This window comes from Carya illinoinensis, chromosome 5 (assembly GCF_018687715.1).
Source record: "Carya illinoinensis cultivar Pawnee chromosome 5, C.illinoinensisPawnee_v1, whole genome shotgun sequence".
Taxonomy (NCBI): Eukaryota; Viridiplantae; Streptophyta; class Magnoliopsida; order Fagales; family Juglandaceae; genus Carya; species Carya illinoinensis.
The window spans coordinates 2285987-2302431 of NC_056756.1; the positions used below are offsets into that span (position 1 = coordinate 2285987).

At 34.0% G+C, this 16445-nt stretch overlaps 1 protein-coding gene across 1 annotated transcript; it reads left to right on the forward strand.

Moving 5' to 3' along the window:
• The first annotated feature begins 3406 nt into the window (after positions 1–3406).
• LOC122311299 (aspartate--tRNA ligase, chloroplastic/mitochondrial-like) lies at positions 3407–16085 on the forward strand. The gene is made up of 15 exons (XM_043125807.1): positions 3407–3791; positions 3995–4138; positions 4883–4992; positions 5988–6099; positions 6234–6305; positions 8149–8240; positions 8683–8803; positions 10244–10366; positions 11689–11884; positions 11982–12169; positions 12266–12337; positions 13131–13229; positions 13341–13421; positions 15310–15367; positions 15755–16085. The coding sequence occupies exons 1-15, from the start codon at positions 3462–3464 to the stop codon at positions 15922–15924; spliced, it is 1968 nt and encodes a 655-aa protein (XP_042981741.1). The 5' UTR covers positions 3407–3461; the 3' UTR covers positions 15925–16085.
• The last annotated feature ends 360 nt before the right edge of the window (positions 16086–16445 follow it).

The window sequence follows — 16445 nt, forward strand, 5'->3', positions numbered from 1 at the left end:
TGATGGAGTTCGGTCCGGTCCAGGGTGGGAAAACCCTGGACCGAATAGGTCCGGTCCGGTCCACAAAACCTCCCCGGACCGGACCGGACCGGACCGAACTCACCCCTAATTATATTGATGATGTTAATTGTTATTTTGTTACTAATTTAGAGTATATAAATGTATTATGATAGTTCTAAGTTAATGCATAATGAGGAATGACCTATATGCAACTTTTTATATTTTGCATATGAAGCAATAAGCATACATAATTTAATTATCCATACATCCATACATGCTTTATATTTACTTGCAACTTAGGTCATACATGTAGATGTTAGTAATTAGTTAATTGTGAATTGGTGATAAGTTAATTAATTTATATCATATATTAGTTAATTACAATTTACAATAATATTTTTAATTGTTTTATATTTACTTACAACTTAGGTTTGTTACAAAAATTTATCTAATAACTTTAATTAGATATAGACGTAAATGTTAGTAATTAATTTATGGTGAATTGGTGATAGGTTTATTGATAATATGCATTAGTTAATTAATAGAATATTAATTTGTAATTACATATTTAAAATTTTATATTGTAAACGGGAATAAATTAGATGAAACTTACATAATTAATTATATAAATATTATATAAAATTATATATAAAATAGAGAATATTTATTTTCACTATTTGATCTGTCCGATTCGGTTCGATCCCAGGAAACCCCACCCTCAGATTGGACTAAAGACCAAAAAATTCACCATCCCTAGATCGAAATTAGTCCCCTCAATTTTCGGTTCGGTCCAGACAGAACCTAACTAGTCGGTTTCTCAGGTCCAAACCGACCGCTGAACACCCCTAGATTTAATGTGTTGGAAAGGTGGCGAGTTAAGTTAGATATGAAGTTGGATAGGATGGTTGTTTGAGGTTGAGTTAAGTGGCTATACAAGTTTGCGTTATGACTAATGTTGGAGTGTTTCAGTTGGGCCGTTTATAAATTGAATTGCTTATAGGCTTGTTCTATTCCATCCTTAGGATGGTGGAATTTTGTTAGTTAAGTTTTATGTGCTAATATAGATTATTAACACGTTAGTGAATAACTTTCTGTTTATGTTGTGACATTGATAGAGCTTGAATCTAAAGTTTAAGCAACTCTTTACAACAGTCAAGTAAGTAGAGTTTCTATATTTGATTTTGCATAAAAAGAAATTAACTAAAGTTAATTTATAAAAATGTACATGATATGTTTTGAAAAAAAAATATGTAAAAATAACCTTAATTATATGTTCTGTATTAATCATGAAATCTGTATAAAAAATAAAATATTTTCTGGCATGATTAGTGTAGACACAAGCAATATTTTGACACTATTTTTGAAATGTGCAAAAGAGCAAATATGAAATATTGTAATTTTATACATATTATATAAAGATGTTCTGAATCCATTTTTGATTATGTAAAAAATGATATGAATATGTTCAGCATTCTGTTTGATATGATATACATCTGAAAAACATTTGGCATAACTTTCTAATTCTGTTATGATTCTGTATCTAATTATTCTGATACGATGGCTCTAATTCTTATTATATGGTTGGAATCAATATCTCTGATATGAGTGCATCCATTTTAGAAATAAAGTAGTTTTTTTGCATGTTCTTTCCAATGTACACTCGAGATTTTGAGAATGAATAAGTAAAAGTCTCACATTCTGATACTGTTTGGTTTGGCCATCGGAGATAGTACAATCCTGCCATGGGAGTCAAACATGATATATGATATGATATGGTGATATGATATTATATAATATGATATGATATAATAAAATGATGATATTCAGTCATGTTATGCCAAATGGTTTTTGAATATAAACAATTTGAAATGTCGCTCTAATAATTCTGATAACACATTTTGAGATCTACATATTGATATTGAAATGATTTGTTACTGCATTTTGAACTCTTTAAAAAGACTTATATTTACATTCTAGTATATTTTCATTGCTTATTGAATTATTGATAACTTACCTACTTATTTTCATAATATTTTCAGATGATATTGATGGTTCAGCTAGGAATCAGGAACAATGATTATGAGCAAGACTAGGCAAGGATAGGAAGTTGAGTATCTAAGGGTAATATTGATGATTAGAAGAACTTTATTTGGTAGATTGGTTTTCAATTTGTTATGGATTATTGAGATTTATGAAACTAGCCTTGTTTGTTTTTATATATGAGATGAGGTGAGTTGAGATTAAAGTTGAAAGTTGAATAAAATATTATTAAAATATATTTTTTAATATTATTTTTGTTTTAAAATTTGAAAAAATTGAATTGTTTATTTTATCTTGAGTGAAATTTATAAAAATTGTAATGATAAGATAAGTTGAGTTGAGATAAATTGAGATAGTTTGTAAAAACGTAAATTTATGTTTATTGGATATTTCGCATTGATGATGTTGTAGAGAAATTTAGGTATTAAGTTAAATAGATGAATCTATGTTTTTATGATTTGGAGCCTTTGGAAATGATATTTGTATTTGAGAAATATTATTTTAGGTGACAGGTAGTAATTCCCTTACCCTACTGCTTGGAATATTTTAGTAGATCTATGAATGACAGTGAAATAATTAGAGTTAACATGTTTTATTAGGTTTTAGAAAATAAGAGATACAAAATTGAAGAGAAATACTCTAGCCACAAAATGATTAGGTTTAATTAATATTATTTTTTATGTTTTGTTTTAAAGTTTGATAAATTTGTAATGATTAAATGAAAATGTTAAAAGTTTTAAATTAAAAAATATTTTGTATTTGATAATAAAATATTTATAAAAACTCGAGAACAATTGTATTGACAAACAAACCCTAAAAATCTTTTGTGAATCACATTCCAGTGCTTTGATAGACATATAGCTTAAATGCATCAATCTAAAAGTAAAAAATGAATTTATTCATACTCAAATTATAAGTGAAGTTGACTGATAAAATTAAATGGACTAATGTTATATGTATTTATAATTTTATTTATAAAAATTATTTTTGTCAGTTTATTTTTTAAATTCAAAATTTGATAATTTTTTACATGACATGAGTCGAAGTAAATTTTTTATAAATTTTTCTTAACTAAATTTAATATTTTTCAATTATAAATAACAATATTTCTTTTTTAGTGAATGTAAGATAATCTCTTCCCCGATAAAATTTGTATTGACTATTTTTTAAAGAAAAATAATATTTACAATAACAAAATACATGAGCATTGTACAATCTTTCTAGAAAAAAGAATAAATACTAAATTTACGTTACAAAAGACTACTTTTTTTTTTAACAATAAATTGCATGACGAGTACGTATCATTACTCTTACAGCATGTTTGCTCCACTGCACGTGCTCACTCGTGTATCGCGCTCTCGCTTGTGCAATCCTTAAACATCGCGAACAGCCTCACCTTTCCCAGTCTCAGTAACTCCACCATGTCCCTCCTCCTCAGAGCGTTCCCTCTTACATCTCTCCGCTCAAAGTCCCTCCCTCTCCTTCGTGCTATTCTCAAACCATTCTCCAAAACACTTCCCAGAAATAGAGTCGCTTTCTCCGCTTCCGCTTCTACCCATATTCCCAACACCAAATCATCATTATCACTTCCCAACAACTCTCTCGAATGGGTCAGTCGGACTGGATTCTGCGGAGAATTATCCGAGGCCGACTTGGGTAAACGGGTTCGGCTCTGCGGCTGGGTCGCGCTCCACAGGGTCCACGGTGGTCTCACCTTTCTCAATCTCAGAGACCATACTGGTATCATTCAGGTATGCGTTTCATCATGAAATAAAAGGAAATTTAACCTCATACGGCGCAGACTTTGCAGGTATTGGTGATGACAAGGTTTTCTGAATTACATGTAGACATAGCAGCTCTGTTCTTAATTTGAGCAGTCGCTAATTTGATTTTCTGTTTTTTGTCAGCGTAATTGTCTTTTTCTTTTTTGGATGTTAATTGCATTGAATTGTAGGTTACAACTCTACCAGATGAGTTTCCTAATGCCCATTCGACTGTTAATGACTTGAGGCTTGAGTATGTGGTTGCCGTGGAAGGCATTGTTCGGTCTCGGCCAAGTGAGTCGGTCAACAAGAAGATGAAAACGGGCTCAATAGAGGTAAATTTTAAAATGTGTAGTTACTTATTTATCAAGGTTGATTTGGCTGAACTTTCCATGTAATGTTGCATATTCTTGGTGGTTATGCAATTAAAGATAAATGAAAATGTGTGATTTTGGGACGGGTTATCCAATCTACATAAGGTGCAATCCACATTTTGATGTAAATATAATGTACGGTCATACAAGTATGCCTGGAATTGATAAAGAAATGGAAGTGAAGTGTACTTGTAATTGGTTATTTTTATAGTTCAACTTATAACGTTTGAGGGGATAGTTTTCACAATTTGATTGTATCTATTTCTAGTCCCTAGATGATGCTAGGGTGTATTCCGTTTATAATTCTTGTGTATTTGGGCTATGCCTCTTTCCTTGTATTAAAATCTATTCTTATTAAAAAAAATAAAAATTCTATTTATAATCTAGCATGGATAACACACATAGTAAAATGCTTACATGACATAATTTGATTTGGAAGAGAAATTTTAGAATTTGAATCTTACAAATGAAAGCTTACCATTTAAGTGATGTAGATGGTGTGCTCTACACACCGGAGAATAGAATAACCATAAAATAATGTTTGAAAGGATGTTTCTTGCATCTTCTCACTTGTTTCCCCCTTGGTTAAATCCGTCTTGTATCATCATGGATCAGGCCAATTTGTTGTCATTTTCCTTATTTTTACATATATGTTATTCACTGTCTCCTTCCAGTAGTTTGATTGAATATCCTCTATACATTCAGGTTGCAGCAGAGTGCGTTCAAGTATTAAATGCTGTGAAGTCTAAGTTACCATTCTTAGTTACCACGGCGGAGGATGCAAAAGATTATGTCAAGGAGGAGATCCGATTAAGGTAGTAAAACTTTTCTCATCTCAACTTTTGACTCATCTATGTTGGAAATTATACCTTCCAGATGTATGACTAGTTTTCTTGTTACTTATGATCAGCCTTTCATTTATAATGCACATTACACTTGTAATGCTTTACTCCTCCGACCACTGTTCATTTAACTAATCAACCTGATAAACTTGAGCAATTCAATCCTACAACCTTGGATCGGGTATCGGTTTGTATGAGAGAGAAATCCTGTGCCCTAGTATTAGTTATAGTTGACAAGGTTACAGACATTTATCAAAGATTCATTTCTCATATGAACCCTCTCGACTTACCAATTTTCTCCCCAACTCCGCTAGCCTCTCTATATCTCCTCTGTTTCATTGGGCCCACCGAACAGCCAAACCTCAGAGCGCTCTCTTTTCCTCTTTTAGTGTTTCTCATATCAAATCTCATATGTTCACATTTTTTTTTTTCCTGATTCCAAACCACTTAGCTTTCCTGATTCAAAACCATCTCATACCGTCATCTGCCACATTCTCACTGAACTTTTTTTTGGTTAGACGTCATGCATAAACTGAGCAATATCTGAAAATGACATACTGAAAGCCTGTGTAAAGTGATCAGGGGGATGGGAGATCTTTAAAACCCAACTGAACCTAGCCATTTCCAGCCCTTTAATTTTTTTTCTGATGTTTCTGACTTGCATTAGTCATATTGTTTGTAATTTTAACACAAGTAATTGTGTTCGGTCTCATTTCTTGGGCCCTAATCAGTTGTTCATTGTTCATTAGATTGACTTAATTTTATGGACTGCTTCCAAAGCATAAAGCACTATAATGGAGTTCCTGGTCGACTCCTTTATTTTCTGAGGACATTGTTGTTTGATTTTTGAACTAAGGAGGAATATGTGCTATTATTCTTTTTTCATACTGAGGCAGATGTGGTCATTGAAATCGATATAAATTTCTGGAATTTCTACCAATTAAAAGGACTTATTTACATTTTATTAGATATCGATGTCTTGATCTTCGGCGGCAGCAAATGAATTTCAACATAATGCTGCGACATAAGGTGGTTAAACTTATTCGGAGATATCTAGAGGACACACATGGTTTTGTGGAGGTATCATCCTGTAAATTAGTGTATTTTTGTCTTGGAAGAGTTTATCTTTCACTACTTATATTTTATGCTCGTCAGTAATTCTGTACCTTTGGTTTGTTATCTGTCATTGAATTTTTTTCATGGTTACAAGGTAGATTGAGACTCCAATACTCTCTAGATCTACTCCAGAAGGTGCACGGGATTATTTGGTACCATCAAGAGTTCAGGTATCTAGACTTTTCCAGCTGCCACTTGTTTATTTGGTTATGCTTTTTTTGCCAGTTATACTCAACAAGCATCACATACGATCAACCTATGATTTACTCTAGCATAAATGTGTTATGTGTTTTTCCCATTTTTGGTGTTATCCCTTTCTTGATAAGTGCATTATGTTGAAATTAAGTGAAAGTATAAGATGCTGCCATATTTTTTATAAGTAAAAAGAGATTTTATTAATCCACGTAATTAGGCAATGCTCGAGTACACAAGAAGCATACAAGAATGAGCCTAATTACAAGCTATGTGCTGCGAAAAGCAGCATAAAAGTCATTAAAACTCATTCCATTCAATACAACAGATGAAGCCCAAAGCAACAATGTATGAAAGAAAAAGTCCCTAAACCTGTCCGTTGAGCGTTCCTTGTTGTCAAAACAACGACCATTTCTCTCATTCCATGTGCACCGCATTAGGCATAGAGGTACCATCTTCCAAACAGCCACGATGTGACGATTGCCCAGAATTCTTCTCCAACATGACAATAAATCTACCACCCTCCTAGGCATTACCCATGCAATACTGAGCCTAGTGAAGTTTTCATCCCATAAAACCTTAACTACTTCACATTGAAGAAGGAGATGATCCGCTGATTCATTATTGTGTTTGTGCATGAAGCACCAATCTATGATGTAGAGGCCACGCTTTTTCAGCTTGTCGATAGTCAATATTTTCCCATGGGATGCCAGCCAGCAGAAGAAAGCAATCCTGAGGGGAACATCACTCTACCAATTACACTTCCAAGGGAAGGCATTGGAAGAGTGAGTCGTCAATACCTTGTTATAGGATCTGACTAAGAAGTTCTTGTTCCCTGTAAGTGTCCAAATTAATCTGTCCTCCCCTCCAGCCTGTAAATTCAGCATCTACAACGGGCTGTAAAATTCAGCAATGTCTCCCACCTCCCAATCCTGTACAGTTCTAATAAATCTCGTGGACCATTGAAATGAATCAATAGAGATGTCCATGTTATCAGCCACTGAGGCACCATTATCTAACACGATCCTATAAAGAGAGGGGAAAGCGTTTTTCAAAGCAACATCACCACACCAAATATCATGCCAAAACCTGATTCGTGTGCCCCTTCCCCGCCTTAAATCTGAAATTATTGAGTAAATCTTCCCAACCATTACAGATAAATTTCCAAACTTCCACGACATGAGCCCCTCTTCCTTCATTAGAGCACCAGCCTCACCAAATGCTCCCATATTTAACATCGATGACGTTCCTCCAAAGAGCATCCCCTTCCTGATGATACCGTTATAACCATTTTCCTAGAAGGGCCTTGTTTTGAATCAGGAAGGCTAAGTGGTTTGGAAAGCTAGAATGGCATGATGATAAGGCACTTATGGCAGCATCTTTTTGTTTTTTATTTTTTTTAAAATCTGACCTCTGAGATGGTGGCTTCTCATGGATGATTTGTACGTTGAAAGCATCACTTTGATTCATGTATGAAACTGTTCACATGTCATTTTTGCTACATTTTCTTTGAATTTGGGATAAAAAAAATACTACAACCGTTTAGTATTTAGTATTCAAGATGATGAGGTGTAGGAACGGCATAGAATGATTTTAGACAGTGAAAGAGATTAGCCCATCTGCTACTTTTTTTTTTTGATAAGTAGATTAGCCCATCTGCTACTTAATGCCTAACATGTGCCTTTGATTATTTCGGAGTGCTTTTCAACGACTAAACATGCAAACTCTGTTGAGAACCATAAATCTTCACATGTATCTCTCTTGCTTGTGCTTCTTACTTATTGGCCTGCAGGCCTCTTCACACTAATGTCTATTTTGAAGCCAGGAGCATTCTATGCTTTGCCTCAAAGTCCGCAACTGTTTAAGCAGATGTTAATGGTCTCTGGTTTTGATAAGTATTATCAAATAGCAAGGTAACTTCTCCTAACCAGTTGTCTGATCATGTATTTTTTATTTTTTTTTGGAAACAGGGGTGGGGAGTTTTGAACCTAGGCTTTCCATTTGGAGAACCGTGTCATATGCGATCAGGCCATTAGGCTCTTGGCGTCTGATCATGTATTTTCAGTGACACGATAATTGCTTTTTTTTACTAGCTTTGAGAACTGGACTAAATAATTTGTTTTAAATGTGATATGGGCATTCTGACTTCTTCTGTCACAATCAGTGCTCTTGGCGGTGTTCATTCTTATCCAAGACTCACAGGAAGAAAAAACAACTGAACTTTATTCTGCTTTCAATTATAAAAATTGATTAAGAACTAAAATTTTCCTTTTGTCCTCAAGATAAGTCTTTGGTTTAATTTTCTAGCGATATTCAATGAAGTTTGTGATTCAAGTTTTTATCTCATCTCTGCAGATGTTTTCGAGATGAAGATCTAAGGGCAGATAGACAACCTGAATTCACACAGCTAGATATTGAAATGGCTTTCACTCCTTTGGAGGACATGTTGAGGCTTAATGAAGATTTGATCAGAAAGGTTAGAAAATCTCCCTCATTCTTTATGAGAAGTGCCAAAATCTATCTATCTATATTTATATATATATATATATATATATTTGTAAGTGCCACAAGGGAAGTTCAGCAAATAATTCTGATGGAGATGATGGAAACATCCTTGATTGGGTATGAGAACAATTCTGATTAAGGTTTAGAAGAAGATAATGGGGGAACATAAGGGATGGGGGGGACCCGGTTGAATCAGAAGACTATGAAGGAAACTTCTTGAATAGGCATGGGAATGACCCTGATATAAGTTAGGGAGGGAGGATTGAGGGATTGATGGGGAGAGAGATGACCTCAAATAATATTGCCGAAATACCCACGAGGATGTGATGGAGGGTGTGATTGTGGGTGTAAAACCCAGCTGATCCATCATAAAAAATAATAATATTGATTTAGTCAATATTAATATGGGTAGAATCAGGTATAACTCATATTCCTAGAGTTTTTCAATTCAAAGGTCAGATAAACACTCATTATCTGAGAAAATGGTCATGCTTTCGGATAGAAGAGGGTTCGAGCAATTGGCCACATGGTATCAAGTAAATTATTTGAAAACTAATTATCAAACTGTAGCATTAATCTGTAATCAATGAGTGAAAGCTGATTGTGGTCTACCAACAAGCCCTAGCCTTTGAGCTCCCTAACTGTGTTCAGGTTCATCTTGTAATGAGCCAAGCTTGCCAATGAACCAATCCAGGCTCATTGGCACCTTTTCTTGAATTCTAGTGAAACATCTTTACAAATAGTTTTTCAATTTGTTTTTGACAGTCCAGCCAACTAATCTTATGGTTACTAGCATTGGTTTCTCTATATGCATCTTCAAAATCACATCTTTTGAAGATTGATTTTGCATATAAAGAAAAACTCCCACATTGGATTATGCATCTTTGAACCAAATAATAAAAAAATATTATTATTATTTTCTTAAAATTATTATTTTTATATATTTTACAATTAGCACAATTTGCTCAAAAATACAAATTCTATAAATCTAAATATTACCAATTTAATATATCAAAATGACCAATTTTATCAATAAATATTAATATATACTAAAAAACACTTTGTATCATCAACTTAATACAATTTTCATATATCGAAATCATCTTAATACAAATTTCACAATGTTGATTCTAATAGGTAGGAGAGAGAAAAAACAGTAAAATAATGTTTGGAGAGTGAATGGTGCTTCTTCAAACTTGAAGAAATACTATTCATAGCTATGCAAAATTTTGAAGATGTATAATCCAATGTGACCAATTTAGAGAGATATTATGCAAATATATGCATAAGCCATTGCCAATGCTAGATATTCATGTGTCATTTGTTTTATGATACATTGTTTATTAACCGTGATTGAAGATAGCATCATTCCAAATTACAAGGTTTATTTAAAAATTATATATATTTTCAGGTTTTTCTAGAGATCAAAGGTGGACAGCTACCGAACCCTTTTCCAAGGCTTACATATGCTGAAGCAATGAGTCGATACGGTTCTGACAGGCCAGATGTTAGATTTGATCTTGAGTTGAAAGATGTAGTCTTCTCTTTCCTGACTTGCTTAAATATCACATCATCAATTCCTGGTCTTAGTTACAGTTCTCATGACTGTTAATACTGTTGATGACCTTTCACATAAATAGGCACATTACTTATTAAATAAATAGGCACATTATAATTCATCTGGTAACATATAACATTTTTGTGGTGCCTAATTTTGAAATAAAAATGTGAAACATTTATTACATCTGACATGGAGATTTACTTGTAAAAAACATATATATATATATTTGAAATTGAGATGCTCCTAGTATTATGTAACATATACAGTGAAAGTCAAATGTAAAAAGAAGTGTAACACTTCAATACGACTTAGGTCAAGCTTGCATGTGGCAATAGTACACATTATGCTGGGTTCAATAATTGATTAGTGTGCCCATTATCTTGGGTTCAATAATTTGTTAATGTACCTACTTATTGAAAAAAGTAATAATCTATTAGTGTACCCAGTTGCTTTGCCTACTTCTATGAATAAAACTTCTTGATTACTTAAAAAAAAAAAAAAAAAATCTGTTAAGTGTACCCAGTTATGGAAGTTCTCTGCTCATCATGCATCCTCCATCTCTTTTTCTTTTGTACTGATTTGGGGGTATGGTTACCTTAAATTCACTGTCATTATGGCTTGAATGTATAATGAAAAGTACCTTTTTTCTTTACTGATGAAAGTCATTGATGGATTGGAGTTGCTAGACAAAATGATCAGGTATACGTGTTATATCAGATTCACAAGCCAAGTGCTTTGATGGAGGAAAAATCTCTGTTTTTCTCTTATAACTTGTAACCATCATCTAGAGGGTCAGATTGAGTAATTTAAACTGATAATGGCTAGTCAAACTTCTTTCTTTTATCGTATACTTCCTGTGTACATGGGCTTTGCTTAGTTGCATTCGTTCAATAAAGTTTTTTACTTATAAAAAAAAAAACTTCTTGCTTTTAGATCCCCTCATCCAAATACAACCTACAAGTGATTTGTTTGTGTATACATTGCTGGATATTGCAGAATTGGCAGTTGCTCCTTCCAACTACCTTTAATAGTTATCTAGTTTGCACCTTAGGCTGTAGAATATTCCTTACATAAGGTTCATGCAATGACTATATCAATAGTTATAAGGGGTGTTGATGATTTGTTATGAGAATTGATATGCACTTCGAATGTTCCTTACATAAGGTCCATGCGAAGACTGGACGTCATTAGTAATAAGGGGTGTTGATTATTTGTTATGAGAAGATGTAGCATACTTGAACTCTGTTCCTCTTTGTATGGGTTTTATTAAAAGTGTTTATTGATTGGAGCTGCAGGTATCTGATATTTTCTCAGAATCCCCCTTCAGGGTTTTTGCAGATACCTTGAAGAGTGGGGGAATTATTAAAGTGCTATGCGTGTCCTCAGGTGCTAAAAGTTATTCAAATACAGCCCTTAAGAAAGGTGATATTTTCAATGAAGCTATCAAATCTGGAGCTAAGGGTTTGCCTTTCTTGAAGGTCGTGGATGATGGTAAACATATTGTTTTTGGAGGCGGTGGTATGTATATTTGAAGGTGAAGAGATATTTTAGTTCCACCCTTGACAACAGTTTTAACATCCTCATTTAGGGGGTCTTGAGGGAATTTCTGCACTAGTATCTAGTTTGGATCCTACAAACAAAGAGCAACTGCTGAGTCGATGCTCTGCTGGACCAGGTGACCTTATGTTGTTTGCAGTGGGTCAACAAGCATCAGTAAATAGAACTCTTGACCGTCTGAGGGTATTTGTGGCTCATGAGTTGTGCTTGGTTGACCATGTAAGTTTCCAATCTGCCCTCCAGTTTTAATAATATGTATGATCACAGTGTCCCCATTTTCTTTAATTTTTATTTATTTTTTGTGCTGATGTTTAGTCCAGGCATTCAATTTTGTGGGTCACTGATTTCCCTATGTTTGAGTGGAATGATTCAGAGCAGAGGCTTGAGGTCTGTTTCATACTTGTAATACATTCTTTTTTTTTATAAGTATATTTGTAATTCATTCTTACTCAAGTGATTCTCTCTTTGGGAAAAACCTCACTGTTGATGGTTTCTTGATTTTATATGATCGCTATGAATCTTCCCACGTTTCTTTTTATTTGTTTATTTTGATAAGTTTTGGCTGGATTAATTGTTATGGTATTGAATTTCATTGCTCAAATGATTATTGGCACAATAAATTCTTATTTATTTTTTTTCACTTCACAAAACAAAGTATTGCTAGATTCTAATTAATATTTTAAAGAAGTATCGCTACATTTTGTTCCTGTTTATCTATTTATTACTAGAAAGTTTGCTTTTCCACTTTGTGATTTATCCAGTTAAGCACCCTGTTTCATTCTAATATCACAGACTCCTGGCATTGGATAAAGCTGTGAGAATTTAAGATTGCGTCTGACTTATTTTAGTTCCTATATCAGCAGATCATACTTTCTCCTCTCAAGTAATGGCATTCTGTGTTCACTTTGTTTTGTTGTTTTCATCTTTTTTCTAATGTTATTTTGAAGGATTTTAGTGGCTACCTTGTGAGATGAAATGAGTAGATGTATTGTACGCGTTAGTCAATGACTGCTTTATTTTTGTGTTGTTCCTTAAGATAGGATTTTTGTCCTATTTAGGTGTGGTTGGGATGGTGAGTTGAGATGATATGAAGGGCGTGTTGGCAGAAGTAGTTGGGTGTCATCATTCATAGCATATTTTCTGCATCTGTATATGTATGCATAATATTATAATTCTACAGGCCTTGCATCATCCCTTCACTGCTCCCAATCCTGAAGACATGAATGATGTTGCCTCTGCTCGTGCGTTAGCTTATGACATGGTTTACAATGGAGTAGAGGTGCTTTGTTATTTTCTTCTTGTCCTTTTATTTTCTGACATCTGCAAACCTGAAGCTTTTACAGTTCTTCTACCGCTGATATCAACCCGTTATTACCATATTTCCTATCAGATTGGTGGGGGAAGTTTGAGAATATATAAACGCGACATACAAAAAAAGGTTTTGGAAATTGTTGGCATCTCCCAGGAACAGGCAAGTGGATCCTTTTATATGGATATTTTGACATATATTTGTAATAGTCACGTTAATATCTCCATATATATACTGTAATTGCTCCTTTTTTCTTCTCTGCATGAAGCAGATGAGTGAATGAAGCCTCATTAGCATTAGCTACAAACTCACTTAAAAGTACTCTTTCTGCTTACAAAAGATCAAATGGTGTTATGTACTCAGCGATCTTTGCTTTCTGTTGATCTTTGCGTATTCTATTTACAATTTGAACTTTCCTAAAATAACCTAACCATTGAAAAAGATTGTAATAGGCCAGAATTGGATTGATAATATTGCATTGCGAGATTCATTTTTTTTTTTTTTTTTTATAGGTAATAAGAGATTTTATTCGAAGTAAATAGATATAGCCTAAGTACACAGGAAGTATACAAGAGAATACACACAAGTACAGGCTAAAGCAAAACAGTATTAAGTAAAAGCGTTACAAATGTTGATATCCCTCACAAGATTGTTCACCCAAAAATTTAAAGTGCTAAAGAAAAAGTCCCTAAATTCCATCATTGTGCGTTCACGATCCTCGAAACACCTCCCATTTCTCTCAAGCCATAAACACCAAAATAAACATAAGGGAATCATTCTCCACTCTTGTACTGCCTCCACTTCCTGCTGCACCTTGCCAGCTAGCCAAAAATTCCACCACATGAAAAGGCATCACTCAAGCGATGCCTACCTTTGCAAATAACTCATTCCACAAAGCTGTTGCCATTTCACAACGAAGAAACAGGTGATTAACAGATTTGCCATTGTTTTTACACATGAAGCACCAGTCCATCACATATAAACCCCTCTTCCTCAAATTATCAGTAGTTAAAACTTTCTCAAGCGACACCAACCAGCAAAAAAATGCAACTTTACTCATTAAATATTATGCAAAACTTTGTTAAACAGTTAATATATGTTTGATCAAGACCTCAACAGGGGTACTACTCATTAAACTTCTTATCATTCAACTTGAGGGTCCAATACATTTCTTAAGCAGATATTAGTACTCTAATACAATTAAAAAAATTGAAGTATATCTCTATCAACTCCTTCAGTGCTTTGGAATTTCAATGTAAAATTTGTGGCTTTCGTAGAAGTACTTTTTTTTTTTTTAGTAATTTAACATTTTATTGAAACTAGTAAACAGGCATAGCCCAAGTATATGGGAACTATACAACAACAAACACCTAATTACAATTTAGGAGCTAGAAAGTTATACAAGACAATCATGTAAACTGTTTCCATTAAAAACACTGGCAGAAGCGCAATACTATAAGTACTCTATTGTAGGGGTTGTGAGGCTTGGCGTTTCATTTAATCATGGCATCCTTTCTCCCAATTCTATCACCATGTATGTAGAATATACATAATGCCTGTGTGCTTGTATGAAAGTGACAACCGCTTGTCGCATGATAAATAAATTTTTGGGTTACTTTGCTGGAATAGGAATCGAATAGGAAAGGGGGAATGTTAAAAATTTTTGTGGAGGATTTAAAGTCTAGGAGATAGTGGGGCTGAAGGAATTGGTGAAATTGGTAAGAGTCAAAGAAGGAAAGAGAGCACATCTGGAAGAGGCTGGTTTTATTGAATAGCTCTGTTTTTTTTTTGGGGGGGGGGGGGGGGGGTGACTCGTTAATCAATTCAGCATTGGTGATAAAAGGAAGCGAGTTTATATTAATAGCCAGAGAAGGCAAGAGTGGAGTGTTACTGGAGGACTTTGATTCTTTCTTTCTTTCTTTTTTGGAATTCTGATTAGTTGAATCAATTCAGCATTGGTGACAAAGGGAGATGAATTTTGTTTGGAGGAAGTGTTGAACACCTTTTTTTTTTTCCCCTAATAATGTGTCAATGTTTCAATTTCCTGCAGGCTGATGCAAAGTTTGGCTATCTGCTGGAGGCATTAGACATGGGTGCTCCTCCACATGGTATGAGACTCCATGCTGTTAACAAATAACAGTTCAGTACTTGCGTTACTATACATACCTATGTACATGGACATTTTCCTTGAACGAATCTACTAATTATGAAATCAATAGGGTATTGGTATGCTGCATCGTAGGGTTCTTAAGACTAGTAATGGTAGATGTAGTACAATTTATGAGTAATTTTTTGCGTTGGGTTGTTTTATTAGGACTTTATGGACGTGCCCTGGAGTCTTGTAGAGTAAATTGGCCCCACAGAAATTTTATCCAAATACAACCTGCTGATTGATCTAACCATTCCTATTGGGAACCGTAGTTTTTATGAACAGCTTCCCGCCAGTCTGTTCTCGGAATATTTATTCACTGGAAGTTCTTATTTTACCTGTGCAGGAGGAATCGCGTATGGATTAGATAGATTGGTTATGTTGTTAGCAGGTGCTAATTCTATCAGGGATGTCATAGCTTTCCCAAAGACGACGACTGCGCAGTGTGCCCTCACCCGGGCACCGTCGGAGGTGGATCCTCAGCAATTAAAAGATCTGTCTTTCCAAACTCAATAGTTTCTTCTTCAGTCGTTAATCTACATCAAATATTTATTTGAAGTTACTCGTTTCATATTCCCTTATGTTTAAGCAACAATATAAGAATCTTCTCCATGCAGCTCCGGCCATGTCTTCAAAGTTTGAACATGATGAATGTTCGTTCCATTTTAAACGTTTAATATTCTGCTGTTTCCAATGCTTATATTTCATGAGATAATTAAACGTGAAACTGGATAATTTTTATGTTTTCAAATAAAAAGTAATTATTAATATATTATATTTTCCCAAATTTATTGACAAGGAAGAATAATTAGGAGGAAGTTTTTGTGCCGTGGAGCAGTCTATGCACCACTTTTCTAGGCTATGCTATGCTTATACGCCTAATTTGATGTGTCAGAGAGATTAATAATCCTACTTATATATACATCTGCAACTTTTTCATCAATATCCATTGTTTTCTATTTCTTCTCGTGGGTGTGGAATATCCGCATATAATTTTCCATCAATATCCAGTTTTTTAGTCTAATAATTGAGTCAGA